This window comes from Zalophus californianus, chromosome 8, assembly GCF_009762305.2.
Source record: "Zalophus californianus isolate mZalCal1 chromosome 8, mZalCal1.pri.v2, whole genome shotgun sequence".
Classification (NCBI taxonomy): domain Eukaryota; kingdom Metazoa; phylum Chordata; class Mammalia; order Carnivora; family Otariidae; genus Zalophus; species Zalophus californianus.
In genome coordinates, this window is record NC_045602.1 from 93,615,342 (window position 1) to 93,634,250 (window position 18,909).

Genomic DNA, 18,909 nt, shown 5'->3' on the forward strand with positions numbered 1-18,909 from the left:
AATAGGTGACAGTTGTGGCTGGCTGGTAAAACATACTTTTTACATAGATACTGACTGAAAGAAAATAGTAATACGTAAGGTAGAAAGCAGATATTCCCCTTGCAATCTAAGTGGTTTTGAACCTACCTGTAACAATAAATAATTCTACTTTTCTCCCTTCTAAGTTCCCCAACTTGCTCACTTCTAAAAAAATATAATAATAAAAGGCATTCCCTAAATTCCATGAGTTTAAAATCCAATAAAGACAAGAAAAACAAGAACCAAAGAAGTAACTATAGAGCATTATGCAATGAGGTAAGAAAACAAATATCACAAGTAAGCAGCAGCAGAGTTCAAAGAAAAGGACTGCTCATCCCTGGACTAGGGCCGAGGTCCCAGGGGAAAAGCCAAGATGTGAGGGAGTCATTAAGTCAGAAATCCACTCAGAGCTAGCAAATGTAGGCAACACTCTGAGTCAGGAGGGATGTGGTACATTTAGAAGATAGCACAGAAAAGTCGGGCAGCTAAAATCAGACCAGATCAGAGTACACACCACATGCCAGTCTGAGAGAAAAGTGGGCTCCAAGCAGACTATAAAGTCGCTGGTCATTTCCGAACAGGGAAACAGAAGTTTCAGGAAGATTAGTCTGACAAAGATGTCGACAGAATGCAGTAACTTATAAAAAAATATAAAGGGTTGATTATTTTTATTACAGAAACAATACCTGATTATCACACAAAAAAAATCAAATAGCTAAGCACCCCACGCCCATGAAGTGCATCTTTTCAGACTCGAGAGTTTAGAAAAGACTTGACACCAGCATTCTTTCTCCAGGCAAAAAGGCAGCCCTATCCAACTCTACTAGATAAGGAATAACGTTAACTGCAATAAACATCTTTCTCCCAAATCGTAAACTTATGCTATTGCCAATCTTATGAAATTAAAACTCACCTTCATTCTCTTTCTTTTTTCTTTCTGTCGTCTTCTAAAACTGTCCTAAAAGTATAAAATCCACATATTCTGTCAAATAATTACACAAAAATGTCAGAGTTAAACATTACCAGGAATGATTTGGGAAACAATTTAAGTTTTAAAGGAAGACCCCAGAAACCTAAGTACATAATTAAACTAGGCAATGGACCGTATGTTCAAAGTGCTGTTTATCAGAACTTTAGAGGGATAGAGAGCACTGTAAATGGAGTTCAGATATAATTTAATTGTTCCTCTTAATATTTTCAGATAGTTTTTGACATCATTTCAGGAAAGAATGCAAAAGTCATGACAAAGACTCTTGGCTTTACCCTGGAGCGAATAGGCTGTCAACATGGAGAAGACACAAGTAAGTAAGAAAACAGTTCTTAAGTTTTAGCTGAATACAGTTAATAACCAAGATGGCCATTTAAAAAATATTAACAAGACAATTTAATAATGAACTTCTGTTACCTAAAAAGGGCTCGACAGTTCCTAATTCTGTAGCATGCATGGCACAAAGTGGGTAAAGAGAAAAGTGGGGCTCTGTGCAAACACTACCTCCCCCCGGCCTCCCCACCGCCGCCAGGTTCCAAAAAGTCAATCTCATGAAAGAAAGGAAGGAAATTCAGATGTTTGCACTGCTCATTCTGAGCCAACTTAATTCACAGGAAAGGGTCCAGTCTGCATTGATTCTTCCCCTCCACTCATTTTCAAAATGTAGTCACGGTTTCAATTAAACAGATTTGGGACTGATCTTGTTTCTCACTAACTGGCCATTCAAAGGCCTCCCTGGCCCCAGGGGTGCCTGGGTGGCTCACTTGGTTAAGCAACTGCCTTCGGCTTGAGTCATGATCCTGGAGTCCCGGGATCGAGTCCCACATTGGGCTCCCTGCTCAGCGAGGAGTCTGCTTCTCCCCCTGACCCTCTTCCCTCTCGTGTTCTCTCTCTCATTCTCTTTCTCTCAAATAAATAAAAATCTTAAAAAGAAAGTTTAAGAAAAAACAAAAACAAACAAACAAACAAAAAAACGCAAAGGCCTCCCTGGTCCCAGAAAGCACTCCTTCCATGCCCAAGATTCTGTAAGTATCAAGGCACTGGAACAACTAAGGTCTTACAATAGCCCCAAGCAGGGACCAGTAGGTACTATACTGACTGCCACCTGACTAGCGGCACTTCTATCCCTTCCAGGTCAGTAATGCCAACTGCAAAATAACACCCTTAATAAGATCTAAAATTTATACTTTCTGCCAGAAGAGAAGCTCAATGTTGGATATATGGTGAATAGCTACCTTAAAACCTCCTAAGATATGAAATCCACCAATTTCTTTAATCAAGCTTTCCTCTCTACCTTTAATTTAAATGTTTCTTATCCAGTGTACCAACGAGCTGCAGACAGTGAAAGCCATTAGTTTTCAGTCCTTATCTGACCATGACTCTTCGGTCTTGAATCATGCTCTTCACTTGGCTTCCAAGCCACTACACTCACCTGGTTCTCTTTTTTCACTCTTGCTGCATTGCCTTCACTCCATTACTCCCCAACCTCTCAATGTTAGTGTTCCTCTGTACCTAATACTTGGACTTCTCTACTCTTATGAGAGTAATCATCTAGTCTCATGGCTTTAAACACCATCTATACGGTGATGAGTCTCCAACCAGGACCTCTCCCCATTCAACATCTCCAACTGGGTGTCCCAAACTTAACATGCCCAAAACGGAATCCCCACCCCCAACTCTGCACCTCTCAGTCTTCTTCATCAGTTGCTCAGACCAGTTTTCAACTGCTCAGACAAAATGCCTTGGAGTCATTCTTGATACTTTTCCTTCTCTCAACCTAGCATTGAATCATTAGCCAATCCAGTGGTTCAACCATCAAAACATTTAAAATCCAACTACCTCTTATCATCTTCACTGCCACCATGCTGGCTCCCTTGGACTGCTGCAAAAGAGCTTCCTAACCAGGCTCTTGTCTTCTAACTTTGCCTCTATACAGTCAACATCCTGGGTACATACCCTAGAGCCTCTGCACTGGCTACTCCCTCTGCCTGAGAAGCTCTTCTTGCAAACACCTGCATGGTTTACTTCTTTACGTTCTCCAGGTCTTTATTCAAAGTCATCTGTTGGTGAAGCCTTCTCTAATCCCCTTTTCTAGAACTGCAACAACCCCATCTCCACGTTTCCAGTATTTCCTCACCTGCTTTAATTTTCTTCCCAGCACTCATCATTCTCTAACACAGTACACAGTTTACTTAGCTTTTGTGCTTATTGTCCATTTCTGGAAGAATGTAAGCTCCATGAGGTCAGGAATTTTTGTTTGCTTTTTTGTTTTTCTGTTATATCAATGACACTCAGAATACTGTCTGGCACATGATAAACACTTAATAAATGTTTGCTGGATAAATGAAGGACATTTGCAAGATAAAGGGCAAACATCGAAGCTTATAAAATAAAAAGCATCACCTTCAACTGCTCAGTTTTAGTAACAAATACTGATGTATTCCTTTTCTACTATTTTGTGCTAGGAACTCCTCCTTTGGCAATCAGTCAAAAGCCACAGACACACTTTCCAGGAAAATACATACACCTGGATACTTTTATATTGAATTTCTGAAGGTTCATTTATTTCCACCAATGCCCAACCTTGCTGATAGACATCGTATGATGTCAGGAACACCAAAAAAGATCCAAAGAGCTTTAAAATGCCCTCTCTGCTAGTCCAGTTGGAAATCATATTACTTAAGTCTGAAGCACTTTGGTACCTATCAAATCTCATACATCCTGCTCTATGCCAAATATCACCAATATTTATTAGTACAAAGTCTGCTAAAGCCACATAAAAGGGCTGTTCTAATATAAGGTTTTTATATCAAGTAGTACACAGTACAGTTTTAGTTTTTTTCTTAAGCATAAATGGAAGCAGGTCAAGTGGAGCCAACTCCACTTGTTGAAGACTTAGTTTAAAATGGCTATGCTGCTACACATTTGATATCCCAAACTCAGTTCTGTTATTGGAACCTTACACATGAAAAATTCTTGCCACCATAGTGGATTACCAAGTACCAAAGGTTTTGGAAAGAATGCTTAGAGTCCACTCACTCTGTTACATAAAATGGTACCGAAAGTTCTAAGAAAGAGACCACTAGCTACAATACACAAAGTTGAAGAAAATATAAAATCCTGTCAGACACAATGACATGTTTTAATCTGTAAGGAAATCATGAAGCAATGTAGCAATATTTGCTCAAAATAGGCATATGAATTTTTTAAGATCAGTTTCTGAAAGGATTTCCTTCACTCTCTAAGGAGCACTATCTGTTAATTTCACCTACTGCTTGCCTCCCTTGACACTCCCCCACAATCACCCTCCACCCTCCTTTGACTCCAGGCTACCGCCCCTAAGCCCCACTGACTCCCCAGAGCCTCTGAACCCCTGGCCATGGACTAGAGGCCTGTCCATCTTGCCCTGACACGTCACAGAGCACCAATGGCTTCTCTCTTTAGGGATTTCCTCCATCTCTCTACAACTAGCTCCTCTCTCTCTTTATAAATGTCCATGTTTCTCAACGTTTCTTTTGGAGGCACTTTCACTCCACACAGGCTCCCAGGGACTTCAAGTTCACACTGACAGCTTGAAGTAACTCCCATCCACTAATGGTTCTCAAATCTCCTGTCAAAAGACTTCTGCCCTGAGCTTTACACAAATCTATCTAATTGCTTCATGGACTTTCTCCTCTCCAGTGTCTCCTATATGGCACCTCAAACTTAGTATCTCCAAAATGAAACTCAATTTCTACGTTGTCCCCACCTCAACCTGCTCTACCCCAAGTGCTTGCTATCTCAGTGAATGGTACCAGCCAATCTCCCAACTGCCTGAGCCAGAAACCTGGACTTCACCTAAGCACTCATCCTATCATATGTAATCAATTTCCAAGTGCTTTGTTATTTTATTTCTTTCTTTCACGTATAAATTTCTTACTCAGACCTGCAACCCTCTGCTTTGGCTGATGCGATCCAACCCCAACCCCTATACTCCACTACCAGAGTAGAGAGTTCCTAAGTCTTAACCTGTCTTCCAGGGCATAAATATTTCCTATAAAACATGGCAGCCACGAGTTCAAGCCCAGGATTCATCTAGCCTTGGCACCTTCATTTCACAGCCTACTGATTAGAGAGGTGTTTGGATTTTTATCTTAATTAAAATTATGAAGAGAGAAAAAAATTACAATGCAACTCACACAGTGTGCAATACATAGTTCCACACAACAAGCATCACCACCTTTATAAAATAATCAAAGCACTGACCACTCATGATTACAATTGTGTTTGATACACTATAATAATAACAACGCACTCAAAGAGGTTAAAAGTACAATCAGAGGATCATCACAGCCTATTAGAGACAGGAGCAATTTAGCTACTGCAATAGAAACACTTTACCTCATCATCCTTTCTCTTTTTAAAAATGCTATCCTCAACTTCACCAACTGCTAACATGATCATCTGTACTCTTTGCAGATTGACATAACCACTTTCTGTAAGGTAACCCTGTAAGTGATAAAATACATGTAAAATGATCTTCTTATAAAAGCAAATACTTCTGTTTTGAAATTATTCAAGAGTGAACTTACCCCAGTTTTGTGTACCACATTTTTGTATATGTTAACCAAACGGTCAATTGCACCTTCCCTGCCACCAGGAAACAAACATTTCGCATTAGGACCAGTGTGCACTGTAAAGGCAAGAAGGCTAAAACACTAGTTTGAAAACCCACACAAACACACGTACCTAATTTCTAATGATGGCAGGTGAGGAAGGAAGTCATTTCCCACAAAGAAGCACATGAAGACCCAGTCATCAATACTCCTCTCAACATCAAATGTAAACGGCAGGCTGGCCATGGTGAGCTCTCTTTCCAAATACTACAACCAAGAAGGAATGCTACCATTAAAGCTATCAAAAGCCACCCTGCTTTAGAGCACTAATCCCAATGTTTATTGCTACGTACCTCACGAAGAACATTAAGACGAAGGAAGATAAATTCTCCTTCTGCACAAGGAAGACTATCTGCAAGTTCATCATGCTGCAGGAAAGGGGAGTCAAGATTAAACAAGTCTACTCTAAAGGCTATAACTTGTTCCAATGAAATAAATATCATGGCTTTCTCTAGAGCAAGATTCATTTTAATATTACAAGTATTAACCAAAAAAACCCAAAAACCTCACCAAACCATTTTAAAAATAAAAAATCATCCATAATCCCAATCACACCTAGACCAGAGATCAGCAAATGTTTTTTGCAAAAGGCTAGATAGTAAACATTTTAGCCTTTTGGAGACACATATGGTCTCTGTTGCATATTTTTTCATGTTTTGTTTTTACAACTCTTTAAAAATATAAATACCATTTTTAGCTCATTGGTCAAATCTGGAGGGCTGTAGTTTGCCAACCCCTGACCTACTTCCAGGCAATATGAAATTTCAAGGTATATACTTCTAGACCCTTCTCTATGAACATACAGTAAATTTTTTACCTTTTTTCCACTGAGCATGTCTTTTAAAGAGGCACCATATTCTTAAATCAGATGAAAACCCATTCAAAGGGGGCTGGATATAATCAAGTGAACCCAAAATATATAGGAACTAGGAGTAACTTAAAAGTATCAAGCAGATTAATATATTTTATTTATATTCTTTTTAAGAAAAAATAATCATTTGAAACAAATACGTCTATAAACAAATCATGTGTAAGAGACATTATTAACTAGGAGACCTAAGTCTCATGTAGACATAAACTATGTTAGAAGTGAGAGGAGAAAGACTGAGTGCATGCATGCTTTGAATGTGTGTTCACTTTAAAGGGCTTTGAAAGATACAGTCCTGTGAGGGTAACAGAGCAAGTAGGTAAAAATCTAATACAATATAGTCTTCTCTTTATCCATTCTAAAAATGAAGTAACCTGAATATACTTAATGCCACTAAATTGTAAACTTAAAAATGGTTAAAATAGTATATTTTGTGTTAAGTATATTTTATTACAACAAAAAATAAAATAGAAAAATTTTAAATGAGGCAACTACCATTTCAAAATTCCTACCTTCCCCTTCTTTTCTCTTGGCAAACCTTCACAGTCCTTGACCTCATGTCCAAACTGGTTACAAAGTCCACATGGTTTGGGTTTGTTTGGTTTGAATTCTTCTCTAATGATGGTAAAGTTGGGTTCATGTGTAGCAAGGCCGAGCATAATGAGATCAGCTATCAATCAACAATGATAAAACAATGAACAGTGAGCACTTTAAGAAGACCCTACCACAACCAATGATAAAGGACACCACAGTAACACAAGACACCAACACAAAGAAAAGCCCAAATTAGCACATAAACAGAGGTGGTAAAGCCAAAAAACCTAAAACTTCTTAGTTCTCAGGCAACAAGTTGTCCTCCAGACACATGGGCACAGAAAATCTTCCATTTAAAGGTATACAATATCAAAAGGTTGAAAAACATTTTTAAAATATAAACATAAATGAACATGAATCACAGATTAAACAACTTAATACCAGTTCCTTCTCAAACATAAAATGAGCAAGGCCTATTAGAATTTCCAGGAAACCAGGAATAATCCACTACTACACACCAACCCATCAACTTGCTATGGTTTAATCCAAGAGAATCAAATCCCAAAGAAGAAACTTACCATCTGCTCCACATAAGCAATGATGAGTGTTTGGGTCATGGTTAGGTTGGGCTAAAGAGGGGGAAAAGATACATTTTATTTATATAAATGTATTTTATACCAGAGGAATATCACATTCTACCAAATATTTTCTATATAATGGCTTAGCTTTTTTAATAGAACATATAATAAAATATTTATAAGGGAGTTTTACCTCTTTGTCTTCTAATATAATCCATGATTTTATGTTCTCCTTCACCAGGAGCACTAGCATCAGATAAAATAACCTAAAAAAAATAGTTTTTAACACTGTCAGTTCATCCCCAATTTTTTAGCACAAAAATCAATAAAATAGAATAGCTTAAAACAAATTAGGATCAAAAAAATAAAATAAAAAAATAAATTAGGATGATTCTATTAAGACAGTGTTATTAGAAATTTTTCATAAGGTGTGTGATGAACACCAAAATTGTTTCACTGGTTAACTTACTACAGGAAGAGAAAAAATGAAATGTTTCAGTCAAATTTAGCCAAAAGAACTGATCAGTTCACAGGTTTCTAGTATTCTCACTGCAACCCAAGGATACAGCCCCAAACCACATAAGCCCAGGAAGTAATCAATAAAAAATATCCATTAAATATAATTCACCATGTCTAGTTTATAGCAAAACAAGCTTTGAATTTTTTTTTTTATTTTTGAAAAGATTTTATTTATTTAAGAGAGTGAGAGAGAAGAGTGCATGCATGAGCAGGGGGAGGGAGAGAAACAAACTCCCCACCTAGCAGGGAGCCCGATCCCAGGACCTGACCTGAGCAAAAGGCAGACTCTTAACCAACTGAGCCACCCAGGAGCCCCAACAAGCTTTGAATTTAAAATTACATATAAGTTCATTTAAATCTTACTTAAACACGTAGAAGAACAGAGCTATTCTTTAAAGGCAGCCCTACGACTTTAATCTTGCTGTTTCGATTTCTAACAATAGAAATTTTCATTTCAAAATTGCTTTCCTATATATATATGTATATATATATTTTATATAGAATACAAAATATACATATATTTTTAAATCATGGGTCCCGTGTTATAGCTTCGTAGTGATGAAGAGGACAAAACTGACATTGAGAGAAAATTCAGCAGTCTAAAACTGGACCATGCAGGGCACCCCATCTCTAATAACCCTGGAAGCTTCTCTTTCCTCTGACAGTCAACTAGCATTTTATGGGGTTATCAGTCATATCAAAGTACAGCCTAAAATGATCACCCTTATCTTTCTGAAGTACCAAAATGTGAAACTTACTGTCAAGTTTTTCCACCCAGGGTCATTATTTAAACGATCAGCTATGTAATAGCGAAGGCATTTAGCAAGATTGTCCATGAACTCAGTTCCCTAAAATGACAGAAAGAAATAAATTAACCTACCATTTAAGAGTTAGGAATAGCTGGCAAAGTATGAGACTACTTACTGGTGTAATACAGTTGCTGTCAAATCTTTCTTTTATTTCTTCTGGAGGAAGAAAGCCACCTACAGGAAAAAGAGGCAATGTTTTGTTCTCCCCATAAAAAAGTCAGGTATTAATCACAAAGATACAAATGTAGGGATCCGAAGGGGTACGTGCACCCCGATGTTTATAGCAGCAATGTCCACAACAGCCAAACTGTGGAAAGAGCCAAGATGTCCATCGACAGATGAATGGATAAAGAAGATGTGGTATATATACACAATGGAATATTATGCAGCCATCAAAAGGAATGAGATCTTGCCATTTGCAACGACGTGGATGGAACTGGAGGGTGTTATGCTGAGTGAGATAAGTCAATCAGAGAAAGACATGTATCATATGACCTCACCGATATGAGGAATTCTTAATCTCAGGAAACAAACTGAGTGTTGCTGGAGTGATGGGGGGTAGGAGGGATGGGGTGGCTGGGTGATAGACATTGGGTAGGGTATGTGCTATGGTGAGCGCTGTGAATTGTGCAAGACTGTGGAATCACAGATCTGTACTTCTGAAACAAATAATAGAACATACGTTAAGAAAAAAGAAAAAGAAGAAGATAGCAGGAGGGGAAGAATGAAGAGGAGTAAGTCAGAGGGGGAGACGAACCATGAGAGACGATGGACTCTGTAAAACAAACTGAGGGTTCTAGAGGGGAGGAGGGTGGGGGGATGGGTTAGCCTGGTGATGGGTATTAAAGAGGGCACATTCTGCGTGGAGCACTGGGTGTTATGCACAAACAATGAATCATGGAACACTATATCAAGAACTAATGATGTAATGTATGGTGATTAACATAACAATAAAAAAATTAAAAAAAAGGTATTAAGTATTTCAGTATTAAGCCAGAACAACAAAAACAAGTCCAAATACAAAAGAAAAGGAAATATTGTCACCTAAGGAACAAATGTTCCCCCTTTGGGGAAGAGAATAAGATTCATGCTCTCAAATTTAATACAAGCTTTAACATGACCATCAAACAATATATGATATACAAAAGATACTACAGTTATATAGAAATATGAAAATGATGACATTCTTCATAATGCCCTCTGCAGCAGAACATACACATACACACACACACGTTAGGAGTTCTCATTTTGATAATAATTCCTGAGATAAATGTACCTTAGGAAAAATTAAAGTGCTGAGTTGTTTGTTTTTAAAGATTTTTATTTATTTATTTATTTGAGAGAGAGACAGAGTGCGTGTGTGCTCACAAATGAGTGGGGGGAGAGGGAGAGGGCCAAGCAGACTCCCCACTGAGCAGGGAGCCTGACACAGGGCTTGATCCCAGAACCCTAAGATCATGACCTGAGCCAAAGAAAGATGCTTAACCAACTGAGCCACCCAGGTGCCCATAAACTGCTGAGTTTATAACAGCTTTATATGATAAGAAATAAAATTATCAGCTGTGATATAAAAGTCCTATTTGTCCTCCATATCACCGATTAGCTTTTTTTAAATGACAAATATATTTCAAAACATCTTCAAGAAAGAAGACATCTTTAAAATCGAAGACTATCTTTTATAAGTGCAAACAGGTTTTTAGCATATTACAAGCTGCAGCTAAAGTAACTATCCAGTTGCACACTTCCAGCAAATTAAAACAGAAAATGTGTCCTAATTGTAGGCCTGAGGTGACTACACTATGGTATCCTCTTTTACCTGCAAAGTACAGTATCTTGAGCCAATAAATTGTGGCTTTCCCGGTCTATCATACTGCCTCTGTAACAAAACACCAAACAAATCACCCTGCTACAACCACACTCCATCTCACAGACAGGTGTCTTGGGAGAGAACTGGTCCCATGGAGTATCTGGACTCCCTGACCTTCCTCCCCTGAGACTTCAAACTTCTACCTATATATCCAATAGGAATTTCAAGCTCTGGGAAACTGCAAAGATGATCACACCCCACCCCTCCCCCAAATCAAGGGAACCCTGGGTACTTCACCGCCTCAGTGCCTGTTGCATCCACCTCCACTGAAGTGTGTTTGACTTAGTGAAAGCCTGTAAATAGGAGCACATCATCCCGGGCTTCCTCTTACAGACCTCGGAGTTCTGAGGGGAAGTAATAAGCAAGCTGCCCAGACTGATTTAAGGAAAATGTTTACAGAACTGTAGCTTTCGAACAGCCCCCATAGAAAACAAAAGTAAGAGGCACTCTTAATGTATTTCTCCTTTACAGATACAACAAATTAGCTGAAGAGTTGTGCTTGCCCTAAGAGGGGCTGACAATCTGCTCTCTCTACCAGAATTCCCTCCTTTTATTCCTAAGTTTCCCTTTTACTAGAGTTGGGAAAAGAAACAAGCTTGTTAGGGGGAATGAAGGATTCCATTAACTACTTTTTGACAGTGAACATAAATTTTCCTCGGATATTCTAGATCCTAATTAAATTAAAACCATACCTACTGTGAGCGAAGTTGACACCTCTCCCCCCATTCTATACACATTTCATAAAAAGTCCAAGTTCAAGATGCACATTCTTTACCTTTTGCCAGTATTTCTTCCCTGACTCGCTGCTTCTCCACTGCAGCTTCCATTCCTTCTTTTGATGCTCTGAACCTTCTGGAACGCTGCTGGTTCATTTTAGCACGTGGTGCCTAAGAACATTATTTCACAGTCATACAATACTATTTAAAATATGTATAATGAAATCTGTACATTATTTTCAACCAGTTGTTCTTGTAAAAATAGTACACCAAAATGGAAAAGTAATATATCCAATAATCCTTTCATGACAGATAGTAAATCCTGAGAACTTAAATTTGGATCAAGAACTTAAAAGCTGACCTCAGTCAGGTAAGTGAGTGACATATCAAATGGACAAACATCCTAAGAAGCCACTTAATACTGCAGAGTCCACAACCCAATGCCACTTCTACTGGGCTATGGTGCTTCAAGGCACCCAAGAAGGAGAGCTCACTTTACTCAAAGACCCAGCCAGCATGCAGTGAATAGTTACTAGTACAGAACCAGGATCAGGAAGAACTTATGTCCATGCCTAAAAGCAAAGATGGTCTCCAAATGAGATTCACCACGCCCCATAAAAGCAAAAGAAAACTACTTCTTAATCTGTAGGACCTCAAGGCACTTTTTTTTTCATTAAAAAAAATTTTTTTAAAGATTTTATTTATTTATTTGACAGACACACAGTGAGAGGGAACACAAGCAGGGGAGTTGGAGGGGGAAGCAGGCTTGCCACGGAGCGGGGAGCCCGATGCGGGACTCGATCCCAGGACCCTGGGATCATGACCTGAGCCGAAGGCAGACGCTTAACGACCGAGCCACCCAGGCGCCCCAAGGCACTTCTATAATGTATTTCCCACAATAACCACTCTGTCTCTACGAGAAAGCAAAGCAAAGCAGGTAAAAAGGGAACAAGGTTTTAACTGAAAATACTTTTGAATTACTCTGACCAAATGTAATTTAAAATCACTGGATAAGCTTGAATGAAATGAACTGGACTCTCAGGGTTTTTTTTTTTTTTTTAAGATTTTATTTATTTATTTGAGAGAGAGAATGAGATAGAGAGAGAGCATGAGAGGGGAGAGGGTCAGAGGGAGAAGCGGGATGCGGGATCTGATCCCGGGACTCTAGGATCATGACCTGAGCCGAAGGCAGTCACTTAACCAACTGAGCCACCCAGGCGCCCTGGACTCTCAGGTTTTGAAACTCCTAAACTGAGTTTTGTGGTTGGAAGGGACTCAAGTATCCTGTCTACATAAAAGTTATTTTAAATTCTCTTTTAAATAGTTCCCTTTCCTGTAAAATAAGACCACCTAGCCTAACTCTTTCAAGTACCAAGTTCTTTGATCCACATTTATATTTCAACAAAAACATGTTACACACCTGAGCATACAAACATACAGATATACAGACACTCACACAGGTATGCATACAGTTTATACTTGTTCTAGCAGTAAGGGCACAATGAATGTAAAATGACAGATTTTCTTCAAGAACTTTCACTAATACGAATTGGAATATGCTCCAAATAAGATATTTCCTGTTCCCTCTACTTGTCAATGCACTTTAACTGCAACTTACCAAGTTATCAAGTAGCTAAGATTTTTCAGTGCATAAAGAGAACCTCACAGAAAAGTTAATCTTGGACCCAAAGTTTTCTAGATCTTCAAAATCATTGCATTAGCCACTAGGGATTACTAAATCTAAAAGAAAGATAATTTATTTGTATACAGCTAAATAAATTTTAGAGTTATGATTTATCTTAATTTTCCTTGAACTCTGATACATAGTTTGCTGGTTATTTATAAACTAAGCTAGCTGAGAGCTGACCTATCACCCTAGGTCAGTAAGTTATTGCCCTCTTAAAGCATTCTGAGGACTACTCACTGCCCATAGGAGAAAATCCAAACTCCTAAGCATGGCAATAAGGCCTTCTCAAGACATTGCTCTACTTCCCTTTCCAATCTAAAACACCTGTAATTGCCCAAATGTGTTAGTGTGGTCAAGGCATGGGAAGTGTATTTACTGGGCCCATTTGAGAAATCCAGAAGGTCTTCCCTCTTCCTTTCTATTCCACTGATCCCCCTCCACTGCCCACCAATCTCCTGTTACTCTTTATGCTTCAAGAAATGAGACAAAAGTCACCTCCTATCTCCTAACCCCCTTACTAGCACTGATTTCCTCTTCCCTCAGCACCCTGCCTGTGTTATCTAGTACCTATAAAGCCCACAATTAACTACCTTGTTCATTTATCTCTGTCCCATTAGTGGTAAGCCCTTCAAAAGAAAGGGCAGTCACCATTAACCCCAGTAGCTCACAGTATCTGGCACAAACAGGTACAAGAAATGTCTGAATGAATGACTGAAGGATCAGGTTGCCTGTCTCAAGTTCACCACCGTCAACATTTTTCGTTATTTAGCTGACTCTCACTGTAGACACTCAGAACACAGCAAAAACAAAAACAGAAGATTCTAAGTTAACTTTTTTAGCACTTACCACTCCATCTATTGCCATGTAGAGAAGTCGTCTTGGTCTTACAATATTGAAAAGTCTGTCAATGTACTCAAAAATTGCAACCATCATTTCATCCTCATTTTTTGGTGCTGGTCTACAAGGACAAACAAACAATGTAATAGAATACAATACTCCCCTGTAACTTCTGCTATCATGACAGTGACAAAAATGGGTTACATACTTGTCTTCGGGATGAGTACAAGGATGGATGATTCCATTCATATCCAAATACAGATTATCAAACTCCACATCATTTGGATTTGGTTTACTGGCATCAACAGGAACCTTTACACCATTGCATTCTTTTGGCTGTGAGAAAGTGACAATAATAGTTTGATTGTTCAAGTCTAAAATTAACACACCCTAGGCTCAGTATGAACCCATTTCACTTCTGAATTGGAAACAGAACACTTTAAGTCATCTTTAAATTATAAGAAATGATTTTACTCCTTAAAGCAAACTAATACAGATATTTTATCTGTAGAAAGCGGATAGCTTCCAACACAAGTTAATCTCAACTACGTGAGGGATATTTATCAAAATCTCAAATCATTCAGTTGTCCAAGTGAGAAACCGTGGGAGTCATCTTAGAATTCCTCCCCAATCCCCCCCGCCATTATCAGTAAGTCCAACAATCTAACCTGAAAAAGGCCTCTCGACTTCATTTCCTCTTGGCCCCACTGCCATGACCATCAACTGTATCAACACTCACCTCAAAGATCAACACTTATTAGCCTTCTGTCCTGCCACAGTATCATTCCAGCCAACCCTATCTCTTCTAAGTTCCTAGAAAACCCTCTTCCATCTCCCAGTGCCTCTGTACACTTTCTCCTTCTGCATTCCTGACCACACCCACTTCCTGAGACCTTACTAATTTTCCCCAGTCTAGATTGAGATCAAGTCACTCATTTTATAACTCTTCGTACACACCTCTCAGAAAACTAACTGCTCCTCCTTCTGCATTTATTTATTTGAGAAAGAGAACAGGGAGCAGAGGGAGAGGGAGAAACATACTGCCTGCTGAGCAGTGAGCCCAACATGGGGCTCCATCCCAGAACCCTGGGATCATGACCTGAGCTGAAGGCAGACACTTAATTGACTGAACTACCCAGGCACCCCTCAACTGTATTTTTGTAATGAATATTACCTTTGTTTTTTCTTCCAGAGCTTCAGTGAATGATAAGAATATGAGATCAGATTTTTACTGTTAGTCAATGTCATTAAAAAAAAAAAGTTTAACACACACAGAGCATATAAAGCATCATTTGTAACAGCAAAAAACTGTGAACTTAAAAGCCATCGTGTACATCATGGATGAGTCTCAAAAATATTTTAAGTGAAAGCCAATCACAAAAGACCACAGAAGATCCCATTTATATGAAAAAATCCAGAATAGATAAATCTATAGAGACAGAAATAGATGAGTTTCAATTTGGGGGGTGTTGATAGGAAATGAATGCAAATGGGTGCAACATTTCTTTTGGGAGTGATAAAAGTGTTCTAAAATTAGGTAACGGCGACAATCTGTATACAAGCCACTGAATTGTACACTTTCAACAGGTGAATTTTATGGCATATAAATTACATCTCAAGAAGACTATAATGAAAGGTCAACTTAATTAGGGGAAAAGAAAGAGTCCACAGAACGGATTGATAAACTGTGGATGTCCATATACGGAATGCCAGACACAAGTGAGAATCAAAGAAACAGAGCAGGACAGTCACAAATATATTGCTGAGCCAAAAACAAACAAACAAAAAACAAAACCAAAAGCCACCAGGCTTCAGAAGGATACATACAGTACCATTTATAGAAAATTATAAAATAGACAAAATAATAACAGGTATTGTTCAGGACTGAGTACGTATACAGTGAAAGCATAAAAAAGCAAGGGAACGATTTCGTGACCCTGGTTGTTATCTCTGAGAGAGGGAAAGGAATGAGATTGCATTTCAATGTACATTTATAATTGGGAGAAAAGGGTATTACAAAAGGGATTTAAAGGCAGAACAGGGAAGCAGCTTTCAGACAGTGCTCTGTACATATATGCTCGTATATCAGGAAAAAGTGGCTTGATCAGAAGCAGTGAATGGGATAAAAATGTAAGGAAAACAAGAGGTCAATTTTGGTGGTGTCTATTTCAATAGAGAAGAACCTGATAAACTCTCCCCAAAAAACAAAAACAAACTCTATGAAGGCAGGAAGCTCTCTACCTCTCCATCTAGCCTCTACATTCCAAAGTCCACACATTCCTTTCTCTGCACCAAGCAAGACACCACACTCAGGAGAATCAAGACTCATTGTCTTTATGCTCCCCAGGAAGTCAGGTTAAAAATATTTTAGACTTTGCCATATGATCTCAGTTGCAACAACTTATTATCTGCTTTGTAGAGTGAAAGCAGCCATAAACAATATGTCTATGAATGGGTATGATTGTGTTCCAATGTAACTGTACGTACAAAAACAGGAGGCCACTGGCTTGCTAACTTCTGCCCTTTGTCCAAAGTACACCACTAGGCATAGTGCAGCTTCTCAATGAATGCTGAGTGTAGCTGCATGAGAATTTCTATTTATACTACCTAGAAGTGCAACATGGTGCAGGGAGGCATTGGGGGGTGGGTTGGAGGGGAGCGTTAATTTTGGGAGGAAAAAAGAGCATTCCAGGGATTTCCAATAAGAAGACTGTGAACATATTTTCCTCTCAGAATTACTGTAGATATATACAACATGCTAATTACATAAATTTATAGAGTTTCTTCAAGAGAAGATTTTGATGCTCAACAAACGAACTCATTCCTCAAAAGCCTTGCCAAATACAATGCCAATGTGTCTCTCGCTGGTTAAAGAGAGATCTTTATCAAAGGGCAGATAAAAGAACAGCCACTTTGAACCCCAAAATCAATTCATTTCAATTACCTTTTCATTATCTTTTGGGTTTTCACTGCAGCCTTCCCTTTCTAACCCAAGACCACAAAACTAACAACAAACATCCCGACTGCAAATCTGTGACAAAATCCTCTGTGGCTGAAAAATCGTGAGGGATACCTGAAATGTGGAAAACTAGTACATCTAACAGCCTAAAACATGCAGAGGAGATTTCCTGCCAAGAAGTGGGAAAACACAAGAGGGCTCCAGGCCCAGAGAGGGACTCAAGGGACAGCCTCTGGATGATCTATCAGCACCAGGAGCACTAACAGGGTCAGTCCCCTGCATTCTCCCCCTCCCTTACCACTCAGGCCCCACACGGACCAAGCAAAATGGGTGCTTGAGGAGGAAAGGTAGTGCAGTACCCTGGCTGAGTGGCAGTTTCCCCAGAGGAACAAGGAGCATACCTACCCAGAAGGCTGGCAGTCAAGGTAGTTCTGCCTAGCAGGAAGCCCATTCCTCCTCCACTTCTTGGAAAAAAGGGTACATATATCCCAAGTAAGCAGCTTGAGAAATCATCCTATTTGTGATAAAGATGCCAAGGAATCAAGGTAAAGAAGATATTTTAAGAAAGTAAAGATAGTACAAATACACAAATAGTGAGTCTGTATAAAAAGATACTCCACAGGTTTTAACATAAACCACTCAAAATTAATTTCACACCAACTTACTGTCCCAGTCAACCTTACAAGGCTTTCTGGCTCCTCAAATGTGAAGCAGAAACCACTACTTTTAGTAATAGCTAAGTAGATGCATTTTTGTTTAAGCCTGCCTAGTATCTAACAGCAGCATTAGAAAAATCATGAATCCTAGCTGAGGTTCCTCTGTAAGGAAAGTTCCCATGTTGAAGCAAATACCAAACTACAGAACTCAGTTTTAGATTCCCCTAGTTAGATTTCCCGAGCCAGCTAGTTTGCAGCAGAGAACCAGGGAGTAAGACAGCTGGGAGGAACCCTCCTTTGGTTGGAACAAATACCCAGTATTAATCTCAGAAACTAATCCCTGGAAGAAACCAGTTTGACTGGATTAGTCTATAGAGCAATTTATGCCCCAGGGCACTAATGAAAACAACAGACCAAAGGGCCAAAATTAGTGAAGTTTAACTGCTGGGTGTGATCAGAAAGTGTGAGAGAGCCCTACCTGTACCACAGTCATCCCCAGGATGGCTATGGCCACCTATGGCCCCAAACTGCACCTCCCTGAGGAGCAAGATCAGAGGCATGTAACACAGTGAGAAAGAAACATAGTTCACTACAATAATCTAACCAGTAAATAAACTAAGAACACGTAACAAGCCCTGGAATGGGGCAGGGAGGGGGACCAGTACCCATAAGTGCTATAGTATATTATCTAAAATGTCCTGTTTGCATCAAAAAACTACTAGGTATGCAGAAAAACAGAAAAAAATAAACCACAGACCAGGAAAAAGACAAGCAAAAAATCCACCTATGAGTGTGTCCAGATGTCATATTGAACAGAAGAGATTTTAAAGCAGCGATTACAAACAGGTTCACAAATATATTTATAAAACTAAAAAAAAGTATGCCTAAGGAAAAAAACGCAGAATTACAGTCTGTTTCAAATAAAGAATGTCAGCAAAAATAAAAAATAAAAATAAAAACATTACAATTCTGGAGTTGCAAAGTACAGTAACTAAAATAAAAAATTCACCTGAGAAACCCAACAGATTTGAACAAGCAAAAGAATTAGAAAACCTGGACAGATGAACAGACATTACACAAGCCAAAGAGCAAAGAGGAAAAAAAAGGAAAGGAAAGAAAAGAAAACCAGAGAGGAATGTGGGACACAATGAAATGCATGAACACACATGTAAATGGAGCACCTACTGGAGGGAGAGGGGAGAGAGGAACAGAAAGAAT

At 38.9% G+C, this 18,909-nt stretch overlaps 1 protein-coding gene across 3 annotated transcripts in view; it reads right to left on the minus strand.

The window, feature by feature from the left end:
- XRN2 (5'-3' exoribonuclease 2) overlaps positions 1 to 18,909 on the minus strand; it is an 85,402-nt gene that overhangs the window by 48,059 nt on the left and 18,434 nt on the right. For all 3 annotated transcript variants that reach the window (XR_003524611.2, XM_027621623.2, XM_027621621.2), the window contains exons 2-14: positions 14,285 to 14,412; positions 14,086 to 14,197; positions 11,612 to 11,723; positions 9,085 to 9,143; positions 8,919 to 9,008; positions 7,835 to 7,907; positions 7,642 to 7,692; positions 7,042 to 7,199; positions 5,955 to 6,029; positions 5,735 to 5,868; positions 5,578 to 5,635; positions 5,387 to 5,494; positions 932 to 976 (exon numbers count right to left, since the gene is read on the minus strand). Coding sequence is in view for 2 of the 3 variants with exons in the window: in XM_027621623.2 (XP_027477424.1) it covers positions 932 to 976; positions 5,387 to 5,494; positions 5,578 to 5,635; positions 5,735 to 5,868; positions 5,955 to 6,029; positions 7,042 to 7,199; positions 7,642 to 7,692; positions 7,835 to 7,907; positions 8,919 to 9,008; positions 9,085 to 9,143; positions 11,612 to 11,723; positions 14,086 to 14,197; positions 14,285 to 14,412 (1,203 nt within the window). In the remaining variant the exon portion in view is untranslated. The remainder of the gene's footprint in view (positions 1 to 931; positions 977 to 5,386; positions 5,495 to 5,577; positions 5,636 to 5,734; positions 5,869 to 5,954; positions 6,030 to 7,041; positions 7,200 to 7,641; positions 7,693 to 7,834; positions 7,908 to 8,918; positions 9,009 to 9,084; positions 9,144 to 11,611; positions 11,724 to 14,085; positions 14,198 to 14,284; positions 14,413 to 18,909) is intronic.